Raw genomic sequence first — 12775 nt, forward strand, 5'->3', positions numbered from 1 at the left:
CTCAGGGAGTAAAAAGAAACAATTAAAGTTAGTTTTTAATTTATTTCGCCTTTATATCCGAATGCACGAACCTTGGCCTTAACCTCAGCCATAAGGTTCTACACGACCTCAGAATCGACAGTTTTTTGCATATTAACCCATGCTTTCTTCATTTCATCTACATTCTTCACCACTTGAGGTCGGCACCTTCTACTCCTTCATAATGACAAAGTATTTTCTATTGGGCGCAGTTCCGGAGTGTTTGGGAGGTTCAGATCTTTCGGCACGAAATCGTCATCATTCACCGACTGATACTGAGTGGTTGCGGTACAAGCACATATCTCGAGTAACATTTGAAATGGGCCTATGTCCAAAACGTAAACAAATCGGGTTTTGATATCATTATTTAGCACCGCTTGATAGCTACTAATCGTGTAGGAAAGTTCCGCATAATCGAGAAAAATCATTAAAAATAACTCGATTTTCGAAACGGCCGATCAACGAAATTTTTCGATTCACGCTAAAACAGCCAACCATTCATTTATTTCATTTCATTGATAAGTCTAGTGACTTAGAAGGGCCGATGATTGAATATTTTCAAACCAAAGCTAGGCCCTACTGCTTGACGCATGGCCGATGATTTGTTTTGAATTTATTTGACGTTGCGAAAAGGCTTAGCAAAGGGCGTACCATTTCTGATGACAAGCACAACGACTTAAAAAAAAGAGCCTATCCATTGAAAGATTCACAAAAAGACTTATTAATTTATGAAATTAAATTGTTATCGATTTTCGTATGTTTTTGAAAGCTTTTCCCATATTTTGGATGATGTATACTGAGATACAGCTACTATTGTTATTGTTAGCAATATAGATGCCTGAAATACATCAATTTTCTTAAATATGAATTGAATAGTGGCGAAACTTAAAATTTATTTTCTGGTTTGTTTACGTTTTGGACATAGGCCCATTTCAAATGTTACTCTAGATATCGTCGATAATAGACAATTGGGTTCTTTAAGGGTATTTAGGTAAATGCATATTCGTAATCTTCATTAAAAATGGAACCCAAACCCAAAATTTCATCAATTTTGGTACACAGGAACTATTTTAAATAAGTACGATTACATTTGCAAAAATCACCTTATTAGCGCCCCTCGGTGTCACTTTGTATGGGAGCGAGCTGTCAGTTTGTCAGTTTAGTGTCAAACAGTGAAGTTATTATTTTGCTTTAAATCTTGATTTAAAAATCGAGATGAAAGGTGTGGGTTCGAAAAAAATATCGCTGTGCCCAGAAAACGAAGCTCTTACATATGATATATAAAAACCGATATATTTTTCAAAATTAAAGAACCTAATTGTTGTATCAGAGAAACGCTTGCGCAAAAAGACTAGGGTGGGGACTAGGGAAACGGATTCGAAAGTCAGATGTCATTAGCCAAATACATCCGTAGACCATAGGTCCACCGTTGTATGATTGGCAATGCACCCGTGTACTGAATGGGAATTGTGAGAATATGTGCTTACCTCTCAGTATGTTCAAACTTTCTCATATTTAATATAAACCAACATACAAGAATTGAAATGGCAGGACTTCCCAGAACTTCGGCAGGACTTCCCCGACCTTCGGCAGGCCTTCCCTGAACTTTGGCAGGAGTTCCCTGAACTTCATCAGGACTTCTCTGATTTCCAAGAATTGAAATGGCAGGCCTTCCCTGAACTTCGGCAGGCCTTCCCTGAACTTTGGAAGGACTTTCCTGAACTTCGGCAAAATTTCAATACTTCCCATTTGCTAATTTGCAATGCCTGATGGTATGGTGCATTTTGAATTTAGGTGTGGTTCGAACGGGTGTACCAGTTTCAACGGAAAAACAATAACTTTCACCTTAACCCACGGTCTCTAATTATGTGACACTTACCCCGATTGGCGATTATTATGTTTAAAAACCTCACAATTTCACAATTTTCCTTAAGAAAAAGATTAAATGTGATATTCTGATTGCCATAGGAAACAATTCAGCAAAATTGTTGAACAAGACTAAATTCGTTACAAGACTAAATTCGAATTCAAGATTCAATCATGATAATTTTGTAAAAACATCGCTGAAGTCGGTTTTTTGCTCAAATTTCATCCAACATTTTAGCCTTAGATAGAAAATTCAGAATGAACTTTCACATTCTAACAAAGGAAATCAGATAAAATTAATAAAATGTCTGTCACACAATCCAATAATCCCACCCTGAAGTCCCACTTTCACCGGTGTACCTTATTTTATATGGTAAATCGCAAATACCTACACTCAAGAAATTCATCACATATCTAATAGATGAAATCCATGTGAATTTCACATAGTTGACATAGCACTGTATACTGTGGAAGAATAATTAAATTAACTGAGGATAGAATTGCGTTAAGCTAGCAGTAGTAGGGAAAATGACGGATTGGGAAAAACCTTAAGGAGAAACTGGACACACTTGATCTCTGGGCATACCTTATCACTCTCTGTTTGCTCGAAATCTTGATCTTTTCGGGCAAGTTTCCTTAAAAATTTGTCTAGAGTGTCTAAACTGGTCTAGACAGAAAATAATATGTGTCAGATTGTGGAACGTATATAGTTTTGACAGCAGTTTTTATATTTTAACTCACCAAGACATTTTTCTAGTCAGCAGAAAACTCTTAGTATTTTTAGAATATTCTACCAAAATGAATCAATTTATCACAGCACACAGCTTTGAATAAGTAGAATCAATTATAATCATGGGATTGGTGCAATTACTCTTGATCTTCTATTCACTTTGGATCATACATACACAGCAAAAAAAAATGTAATATCGATCAACGTAATTCAAGCTGATGCATGAAATAATCATGTAATAGCAAAACGCAGATACAATATTACATCAATGGATGTAATTTTGTTCGCAAAATCGATGTACATCGTACAATGTGATTTTACACAACCGATGGATTGACCTGCCCTAATAAAAATGGTATGGTTAATTTGCTTAACGACGTGTTCTGGGTATCATCCAAACCATTTATGGAATAGTTCAATGATTTGGGTTATCGTTCGTTTATGGTTATTTTTTATTAGGGTGGTTGCAGCAGTTTCGATGTAATATTCAACAACTTTTTTTGCTGTGTAGGGGATCAAGTCCCCTCTAATTTTTAAAATTTATTTCCGTTGCAAACTACAGAAAAAAAACGTACTTTTATGAATGTATATAGGGTACAGCCGAAGACAACAAGTCAAGAAGACTGGCAACTCTTCCATTTTCTCATGCGAACGCTATGAGACAGGTACAATCGCGTCATCTGCCGCTCAAAGGTAAATGCTTCGAACGAATTTGATAGCTAAGATTACATCCTCAGATGAAAGGTTTGTGTATTTGCTCATGTTTCTATGCGTTGCTTCCACTTTCAAGGCCGGCGCACAATAGATACGTTTCCAGGTTTTTTGACAGTTAACCCATGCATTATCTGTCAAAAAATCCGAAAACGTATGCATTTTGCGCCGGGTTTCACTCAAGCGCAGTGTTATTGTATCTGTCGCTTGGATTCTAGAAAAGTTGTCAGTCTTCTTGATATGATGTCTTCGGTACAGCGCTACCATAGAGGCGCTACTTCGTAGTAATCGCCTATTTCCGTTCTATCAACAATCAATACGAAACTAACGATTTTAAATTGGCTCACTACTTGACTAGCCTATTGGTCCCAAGCAAACGATTAACGTACCCCATTCTAGTCGAAATTCTAGTACTATACTATGTTTGTTTTGATTCGCTATGAAAGTTTGACAGATAAAATGAGGGGTTATTGGATTTTTCTATGTTTCGAGGGGTGAATCGACTAGCTTGGGACCGAAGAGAGTACCAGAGCTGAGCCAAAAAGTTGAGCACGTTATTTCGGGACCTTCTAGTCTTATAGCGAATTCGTTTATTATTCAGTTCCAACCTGGATCGGGTATCAAGATTGGGACTGCTTGTTTTCTGACAAACGTCAGTTTGATCGTTTGTTTTTAAAACCCAGCTCAGGTTGAGGTTCGCACTGACAAAAAGTTCGGTTTCGCACTGGGTTGGAACTGGTTCCAACCCCGATAATAAACGAATTCGCTATTAGAGTTAGCTCTATGGTTCTATCGAGTAACATCAATAATATAATAATATCAATAATGGCATCGTGCACAAATCAATACTACGTTTGTTCCTAAACAAAATTTATAATCTAAAGCTCGATTCGAAGTCTTTTAGAGCGCAAAGCATTAATATTTACACCCATTGAAAAAAAAAAGAAGCACTCCTAGCGATTCCATTTTGTTTGCCTTCATTCTTTTGATGAAGAAAATCAAAATTTAATGGTGGTTCAATGCGTTTGGACGTAAATTAAACTCCTATGACAGAATTGGAATCAAGAAGTAGTGTCAGATTTTTAAAAATATCTCAACAATTTGAAATTCTTCATCAAATATATAACGGTAGGGAAGTAAGCGGGCTTTGTAGGATCAAAATTTGATCACAAACCCTATCATGTCAGAGGTCCATGAGTCCCATGAGTCCATACTCGCTTTCAAACATGCATGTCATCAAAACAAAATCAAATTTTCCCCAATTTAAAAAAAAATGCGTTTTTGGACATCTTTCAGAAAAATTTAGACTTGTAAAACCCATGTGTATCAATTTATGGTGCTCCAAAGGCCCAAAAACAGCAATCAAATGAACAGTCGTTTGCCACCCATGCTGCGCACACTAGTGTGTGCAGTGTCTATATCGAATAACTAAAAAGCTTATATTTAGAACTCGTCAACCGGAAGAAACGATGCACTACGTCCTAGCAAGAAGTACGGTCGACTTGTTTCGCGCTCCGTTGTTTTGGAAGTTTTCTCGGTATTCGCTTGATATAAATTATCAGTTTTTTCTCACTAAGTGACTCCTGGCATAGTTCCCGGTAAATTGATCGAAAAGTGAGTTTTTTTGTAGTAGAAAGTGTCATTTTCGGAACGATTAATCCGTGCTATTGGTAATTCGCAAACCAATTTGGGCATCATCGTTGCGTGGTCACGCATACGCGCTCACGCATACCCGCTTACGTATCATCATCATCGAGTGTGAGCACCCGTTTCTACATCTACATCGTTCATCAATCATCGTGCGCCTGTGTGCGCTGAGTACCGAGCCTCGATCAAGTGCACCACAACGAAGGTCATCCACGCAGCGCGTCTCTTCCAGCCATCTGTGTAAACGCCTACACATATAACGCTCGGTGGTAGTAGTATAGGATTATCAGATAAGTTTTTGTTTTTTTCTTGTTTCTTTTCCTCCTCCATTAGTTAAATTTTCATTTTGTATTTCTGTGTTTGTAGTGTTTTCTGTGTATTGTGTCTGTGCGTTCAGTGGGAGAGCGTTTTGCGCTCCCACTAGTTGAACAAAATGGATGTTTTGTCAGAAGACGACATGGATGACCATTCATCTAAGAAAAATGATGATGTCATCCCTGGTTCGTCGTCTCAGTCTGTCAATGGGCAGGCTGAGAAAAACTCCAGATTGCGGGCCTACCCGAATGACTCGACTGGCCCATGGGTTGTCTATTTTCAGCCCAAAAACAAACCCTTGAATGTTGTTCAGATATCTGATGATCTGACAAAGCGATTCTCTGCCGTGACCGAAATAACGAAGGTTAGGCACAACAAACTTCGTGTGACCGTCGCTAACCTGAAACAGGCCAATGAAATTGCTGTTTCCCAGTTTTTCACACTGGAATATAGGGTGTACATTCCAGCCTCTGATGTGGAGATCGAAGGCGTGGTCACTGAGGCGAGCCTGAACCCCGAGATACTGGAGAAGCAAGCGGTTGGCCGATTCAAGAACCCCTTGCTTCCTCCGGTAAAGATACTGGCCGTTCATAGAATGAAGTCAGTATCGCTCAGCGAGGGTAAAAAGAGTTTTACCCCCACAGACTCGTTTCGGGTGACCTTTTCTGGATCTGCCCTTCCTCAATACATCGAGCTGGGAAAACTTCGTCTTCCTGTGCGGTTGTTTGTACCTCGGGTCATGAACTGCCAGAATTGTAAGCGGTTGGGACATACGGCCTCCCACTGCGGCAACAAGGCACGCTGCTCCACATGCGGGGAGAAGCATGAGGATGGCGCCTGCGCAGCTACTGCACCAAAATGCGTGTACTGCAATGGAACTCCTCCTCATGCTCTCTCGTCGTGCCCGGCGTACAAACAGCTCGGGGACAAAATGAAACGCTCTCTTAAGGAACGTTCCAGGCGGTCTTTTGCAGAAATGCTTAAGACAGCCAAGCCATCGACCAACGAAACAAATCCCTTCGCTCTTTTGTCAGATGACGAGTCTGGCTCTGACTTGGCTGAGGAGGGAGTTTCTTTCAGTTTTCCGGAAGGTTCTGCCCGGAAACGAAAACGCATCCGTTCGCGGAAAGTTGCAGATCAAGAACCCCAAATCAGCTTGCCCAAATCAAGGAGTGGTGGAAAAAAGGAGACTTCTACTCCTCCTGGATTCCGCAGAACTGATTATACCCAGGATTTTCCACCTCTTCCGGGGACATCCAAAACCCCTGATGCCCCAATTTTAAGAACAGAAACCCCTTCTTCATCTGGGCTGTTCTCATTTGATGACATTGTGGACGGTATTCTCAAATACCTCAACATTTCTGATCCTCTGAAAAGCATTGTCCTCACATTGCTTCCGACTGTGAAATCCTTCTTGAAGCAATTGACTTCAAAATGGCCCCTTCTTGCAGCTATCATCTCCTTCGATGGATAATTTTCCAAACGAGGTCGGGGATTTGATCACTGTTCTACAGTGGAATTGTCGAAGTCTTATTCCGAAATTAGATTCGTTCAAGTATTTAGTCCATAACAATAATTGCGATGCATTTGCCCTCTGTGAAACATGGCTCTCTTCAGAAATTGATCTCCCTTTTTACGATTTTAACATTATTCGATTGGATCGTGAGGATTCGCGTGGAGGAGGGGTACTTTTGGGGATCAAAAAGTGCCATTCCTTCTATAGAGTGAATCTTCCCGAATTCCCCGGTATTGAAGTTGTCGCATGTCAGGCTACCATTAAAGGTAAGAGCCTTTGTATTGCTTCTGTATATATTGCTCCTAGAGTCTCTGTTAATCGCAAACAACTTTTCGACATATGTGCGGTACTTCCCGCTCCATGGTTGATCATGGGAGATTTTAACTCCCACGGTACAGGCTGGGGGGAACTGTACGATGATAACCGTTCTACTTTGATTTATGATCTCTGTGACAACTTCAACATGACAATCCTTAACAATGGAGAAGTAACACGTTTGGCTGGTCCATCCTCGAATGGTAGCAGATTAGACCTCACCTTTTGCTCCAATTCACTATCGTTGGATTGCACTTGGCATGTAATCCAGGATCCGCACGGTAGTGATCATCTGCCGATCAAAATTTCGATTGCCAGTGGGTTCAACTCGTCAGAATCCGTTAACGTCGCGTATGATCTAACCCGTAACATCGATTGGACTAAGTTCCAATCCGCGATAGACGATACAGTATCGTCAGTGGAAGAGCTTCCGCCGTTGGAGGAATATAATTTCCTCTCTAATCTCATCGTCGACAGCGCACTTCAAGCTCAAACACGACCGGTGCCGCGATCGTCTATTCGTAAGAAAACACCATCGCTCTGGTGGGATCAACAATGCACGGAGGTTTACCGTAAAAAGTCCGACGCGTTTAAACTTTTTCGGAAACGCGGAACACGCGAGCATTTCGACGCATACACATCTCTTGAACGCGAACTCAAGAGCCTCATCAAGGCCAAAAAACGGGGTTACTGGCGGCAGTTTGTAGACGGATTGTCGCGCGAAACGTCTGTGAATACGCTTTGGAGTACGGCGCGAAGAATGCGTAACCGGTCTACTAACAACGAAAGCGAGGAATGCTCGGATCAATGGATTCTTAAATTCGCGCGAAAAGTGTGTCCGGATTCCATGCCGTCGCAGTTGATTCCTCGCGAAACCGCGAATTCGGTAGACGAAATCAGTCAGCCTTTTTCAATGGTGGAACTTTCACTCGCTCTCCTTTCGTGTGGCAATTCTGCCCCGGGATCTGATAGAATCAAGTTCAACTTGCTGAAAAACCTCCCAGACGTCGCTAAGAGGCGCATGTTGAACTTGTACAATCAGTTCTTGGAGCTCAATATTGTTCCCGACGATTGGAGACGAGTAAGGGTGATAGCCATTAAAAAGCCTGATAAACCCGCGTCGGATCACAATTCGTATCGGCCCATCGCGATGCTGTCGTGTATTCGGAAATTGATGGAGAAAATGATCCTTTTTCGCCTCGACAAATGGGTTGAGACGAACCACCTTCTTTCAGATACTCAATTTGGTTTCCGTAGGGGTAAGGGAACGAACGACTGTCTCGCGTTGCTTTCCTCGGAAATTCAGTTAGCTTTTGCTAAGAAAGAGCAAATGGCTTCTGTGTTCTTGGATATCAAGGGGGCTTTTGATTCAGTATCGGTTGAAGTCCTTTCAGACAAACTCCACGCTTGTGGCCTTTCTCCATTAATAAATAACTTTTTGTACAATTTGCTGTCAGAAAAACATATGAGCTTTTCTCATGGAAACTCTACAGCTTTTCGATTTAGCTACATGGGTCTCCCCCAAGGCTCATGTTTAAGCCCCCTTTTGTACAATTTCTACGTTAGAGAAATTGACAATTGTCTTAGTGACAATTGCACGTTGAGACAACTTGCAGATGACGGCGTAGTGTCTATCACAGGGCCAAAAGAGGTTGACCTGCAAGGACCCTTACAGGATACCTTGGACAATTTGTCTACTTGGGCTATTCAGCTAGGTATCGAATTCTCCACGGAGAAAACTGAGTTGGTCGTTTTTTCTAGGAAGCATAGCCCAGCACAACCGAAGCTTCAACTTTTGGGTAAGCCGATCACTCATTCCATGTCTTTTAAATATCTCGGGGTCTGGTTCGATTCCAAATGCACCTGGAGATCCCACATTGAGTATCTGAGAAGAAAATGCCAACTAAGGATCAATTTCCTTCGATCAATTACCGGAACGTGGTGGGGAGCCCATCCACAAGATCTTCTGACGTTGTACCGGACAACGATTTTATCAGTTTTAGAGTACGGTAGTTTTTGCTTCCAGTCGGCAGCTAAAACGCACATCATCAAGCTGGAACGGATCCAGTATCGTTGTCTTCGTATCGCGTTAGGATGCATGCACTCGACTCATACTATGAGTCTCGAAGTGCTGGCGGGCATGTTGCCACTATCCGTCCGTTTTTCAGAGTTATCTCTGAGGCTCCTCACCCGTTGCGAAGTAATGAACCCACTGGTGATCGAAAATTTTGAGAAGCTTCTGGAGCTAAATCCTCAAACATGTTTTATGACTTTGTACTACCTATATTTAACACAGGATGTCAGCCCTTCAAGAAATATTCCCAATCGTGTAATATTCTCCGATTTCGGCAATTCAGTGAATTTTGATTTATCTATGACGCAGGAAATCCGCGGAATTCCAGAGCATCATCGTTCTATGATTGCTCCGTCATTATACGCTGCAAAGTTTGGCCATGTTGATTCTGCAAGAACGTTTTTCACAGATGGATCTCTAATAGAGGAGTCCGCTGGTTTTGGTGTATTTAATGAATTTCATAGCGCCTCTCGAAAACTTGAAGCTCCTTGTTCTGTGTATGTGGCTGAACTGGCAGCAATTCACTACACTTTGGAAACAATTGCTTCACTTCTTCCAGACCATTACTTTATTTTTACGGATAGTCTCAGTTCTGTCGAGGCTATCCGTTCCATTAGGCCGGTAAAGCACTTCTCGTATTTTCTCTTGAAAATACGAGAAGGCGACATTTATGATCGACAGATCGCCTATAGTGAATTTTTCTCTATTTATCGTCAGCAGTCGCTCGTTAGCTGGCAACATCAATGGAGTGAAGGGAGCTTGGGACGATGGCTACATTCAATTATCCCTAAGGTGTCGAAGTTTGCATGGTTCAAAGGGTTGGACTTGAGTCGAGACTTCATACGCGTGATGTCTCGTCTCATGTCTAATCACTATTGTCTAAACGCTCACTTGTTCCGTGTGGGGTTGGGAGACAGCAATCTCTGTGAATGTGGACAAGGTTACCAGGACGCTGATCACATCCTTTGGTCTTGTGCGGAGTATCGTGGAGTCAGATCACATTTTTATGATTCCCTTCGGGCTCGAGGTAGACAACCTAATGTTCCAGTTCGGGATATTTTGGCTAGACGCGATCTGGAGTTTATGAAACTCATATATGTTTACTTTAAGGATATTAACCTTAGATTGTAAGTTTGATTAACCTTGTGTTTAGTTTGTATTTTGTACGTGTGGGTTTTTTTTTCAATGTTTGTTTTCAAGATGAATAGAAATAATTTCATGCTTTAGGATTAATTAAATAGTTGTATCGTAAACCACATTTCAAACCTCCTTCTTCCCTTTTCCCATCCAAAAAATTGTAAATCTCCACTAACCTCGAGACAACCGCGAGTACTCGGTCCAGTTCCTTTAACTTTAAATTTAAGACAGTAATAATGTATAACGCAAAGAATAACTCGGCTCTGTAAAGTTTATTCGATTGAGCCTGTACAAATAAAGTAATTATAAAAAAAAAAAAAAAAACCGGAAGAAACACCCTAATGTCTTGAACATGAGTTTGGCAGTTTGGCTAAAATAAATGAAAAATCTCTCCAGGTACACACATTTTATTCCGCCTATATACGGCTTTTAGACCACAGTGAAATGTCGAACTTTTGGGAGCAAAAGGTTAAAACTCCGGTCCATTCCCAATACTGCATGCAAAACACTCATATACCAAATTAACGAACCAAAACAATGACTAACCTTTACCCCCCCCCCCCCCCAAAAGTACCTCCGACTGGCCACTAACACAATTCCCTGTTATTTTCCAGTGGAAGCTACGGTTATGTCGATCCTGATGGCGAGAAGCGCGAATACAACTACGAAACGGGCATCCAGTGCGACCCGAACAAGCGTGACGAGGAAGATGAGGAGGAATTGGAAGAAGAACTACAGCAGAAAAATGTCCCTGCCAAGGTGAAACGACCTCAACCACAGCAGCAGCAGCAACAGCAATACTATAGAAACTAAGACATATCTCAAAGGCTCTGTCGCCATTTAGGTACAGTGAGCTAAATAAATAACAACTGCTCGAAGAGTAGAGATTTCTCAAGAACAAGCAAGCCAACAGTATCTTCAGTTTGAATTGCATACAGCTGTATTTTCGTCATTAGGATTGTATTTATTTTACACTTACGACTTAAGATTTCTAATAAAAAGAAAAACGTTTTCCTTTAAGAAAAAAAGAAGAAGAGATGATTCACTCAATTTCACACTTAATCCCAACGGGTGACACGTCCGCCGCGGGAGGCCCATCGAGTTCCGGGCCTGGTTCGCCCCTAGTAAGGCCTTGGCCGGGCCCCACGGGGAGGCAAACGGTTCGGTGGGGTAATGTTGATATCCAAGTAATCTCCGATTGTGAACTTTGCGTGGGACAGCGTTTTCGTGTCGTCGGCGCCCTTCTGCCCGGAACAGGTAACGCCTATCTCGCGCATCCGCCAGGTCGCAGCACGATCCGGATACACGACCGCAAAGTCAAAGTAGGTTCCCTTGCGCCGGGTTTCCGGATTGACGTCCCGCACCAGAGTGGTCAGTTCCCGCAGGGTGGCATCCATCCACGTATAGATTTGCAGCTCGTTCGACGGGACATTGCCGTGGATGTACTCGTTGGCCGAATGGTGCCGTCCTGTCGAACAGAACACCCGCAGCAGCAGGGGACATGTCTGAAAGGGATGATAAGGACAATCAGTGCAAAACAAAGCTGGTATCAATTTACAATCAACTATATACAAATATGAGACAAGCTGCCTAATCCGAAATTCTGAAATGATTTTTTGGCATTGTAATGCCGCGGATACACTTGTATGACAAACTATGAACATGAGCATTATTTGTATAATAATTATGAGCACTATACAACAACTATACAGTAACTATACAAGTGTGACCATGGATGTGCACATAATTTATTATACAAATAATGCTCATGTTCATAGTTTGTCATACAAGTGTATCCGCGGCATAACCCTTATAAATTGATAGTGGCCATCTTGCCAGGTCTTCCCAGCCCATCCAATAACGATCATTTTTTTCAAAACTTTATAATACAATTAAAAGCAAATCGAATGATATGATCCATTGCCAGACGTGTGGTTTAGATACAATGCTCGTCTTGCCATATGGCCATCTTACCCCACTTTCCTCTACGGGAAGTTGGGATTTTATTGAATTAAATTACACGACACAGTGTTACTTGAAATAAGTAGAATTTTGTTCTTCAGCTTTATCCAAACTCAGATTCCATGTTCTTGATCGGTTCTGCACTAATCCATGGGCCAATATATGTACATGATTAACAGTTTGTATCGTGTGGGAAGTAACTTATTTACTTACTCTTAAAAATTGTTGGACATTAAAGAAATTCAACATTTTCAACTGTATATTGTTTGGTTGCTTCTGTTCTGACAACAGCTGCCTCTTGGTATCTTGGTCAGATCGTGGTTTCACCCGCAAGGTTAACAAACATATTACGTTAAGTTGTGCTTTTAATTTTAAAAATTTGTCTTGAAGAAGACACTGATTTTTTAGTCTGTCAAAGAGAGATCACAAGAAAGTGATTTTATACTGGATCTAGTTTTTCCCTAAAGGACTTAAAAAGCGACGC

General features: G+C 41.3%; 2 protein-coding genes across 4 annotated transcripts in view; one reads left to right on the plus strand and one right to left on the minus strand.

Moving 5' to 3' along the window:
- The window catches only part of LOC135705199 (uncharacterized), a 40472-nt gene extending 29093 nt beyond the window's left edge, over positions 1-11379 (plus strand). For both annotated transcript variants that reach the window (XM_065226807.1, XM_065226808.1), the window contains one exon: positions 10944-11379. In XM_065226807.1, coding sequence (XP_065082879.1) covers positions 10944-11142 — 199 coding nt within the window. In that variant the 3' untranslated portion in view covers positions 11143-11379. The remainder of the gene's footprint in view (positions 1-10943) is intronic.
- The window catches only part of Bin1 (histone deacetylase complex subunit SAP18), a 263399-nt gene continuing 261870 nt past the window's right edge, over positions 11247-12775 (minus strand). For both annotated transcript variants that reach the window (XM_065226812.1, XM_065226811.1), the window contains one exon: positions 11247-11834. In XM_065226812.1, the coding sequence (XP_065082884.1) occupies positions 11451-11834 (384 nt within the window). In that variant the 3' untranslated portion in view covers positions 11247-11450. The remainder of the gene's footprint in view (positions 11835-12775) is intronic.

Source organism: Ochlerotatus camptorhynchus, unplaced genomic scaffold (genome assembly GCF_037179485.1).
Source record: "Ochlerotatus camptorhynchus isolate MF236.1 unplaced genomic scaffold, CSIRO-AGI_Acam_v1.1 ptg000261l, whole genome shotgun sequence".
NCBI lineage: Eukaryota > Metazoa > Arthropoda > Insecta > Diptera > Culicidae > Ochlerotatus > Ochlerotatus camptorhynchus.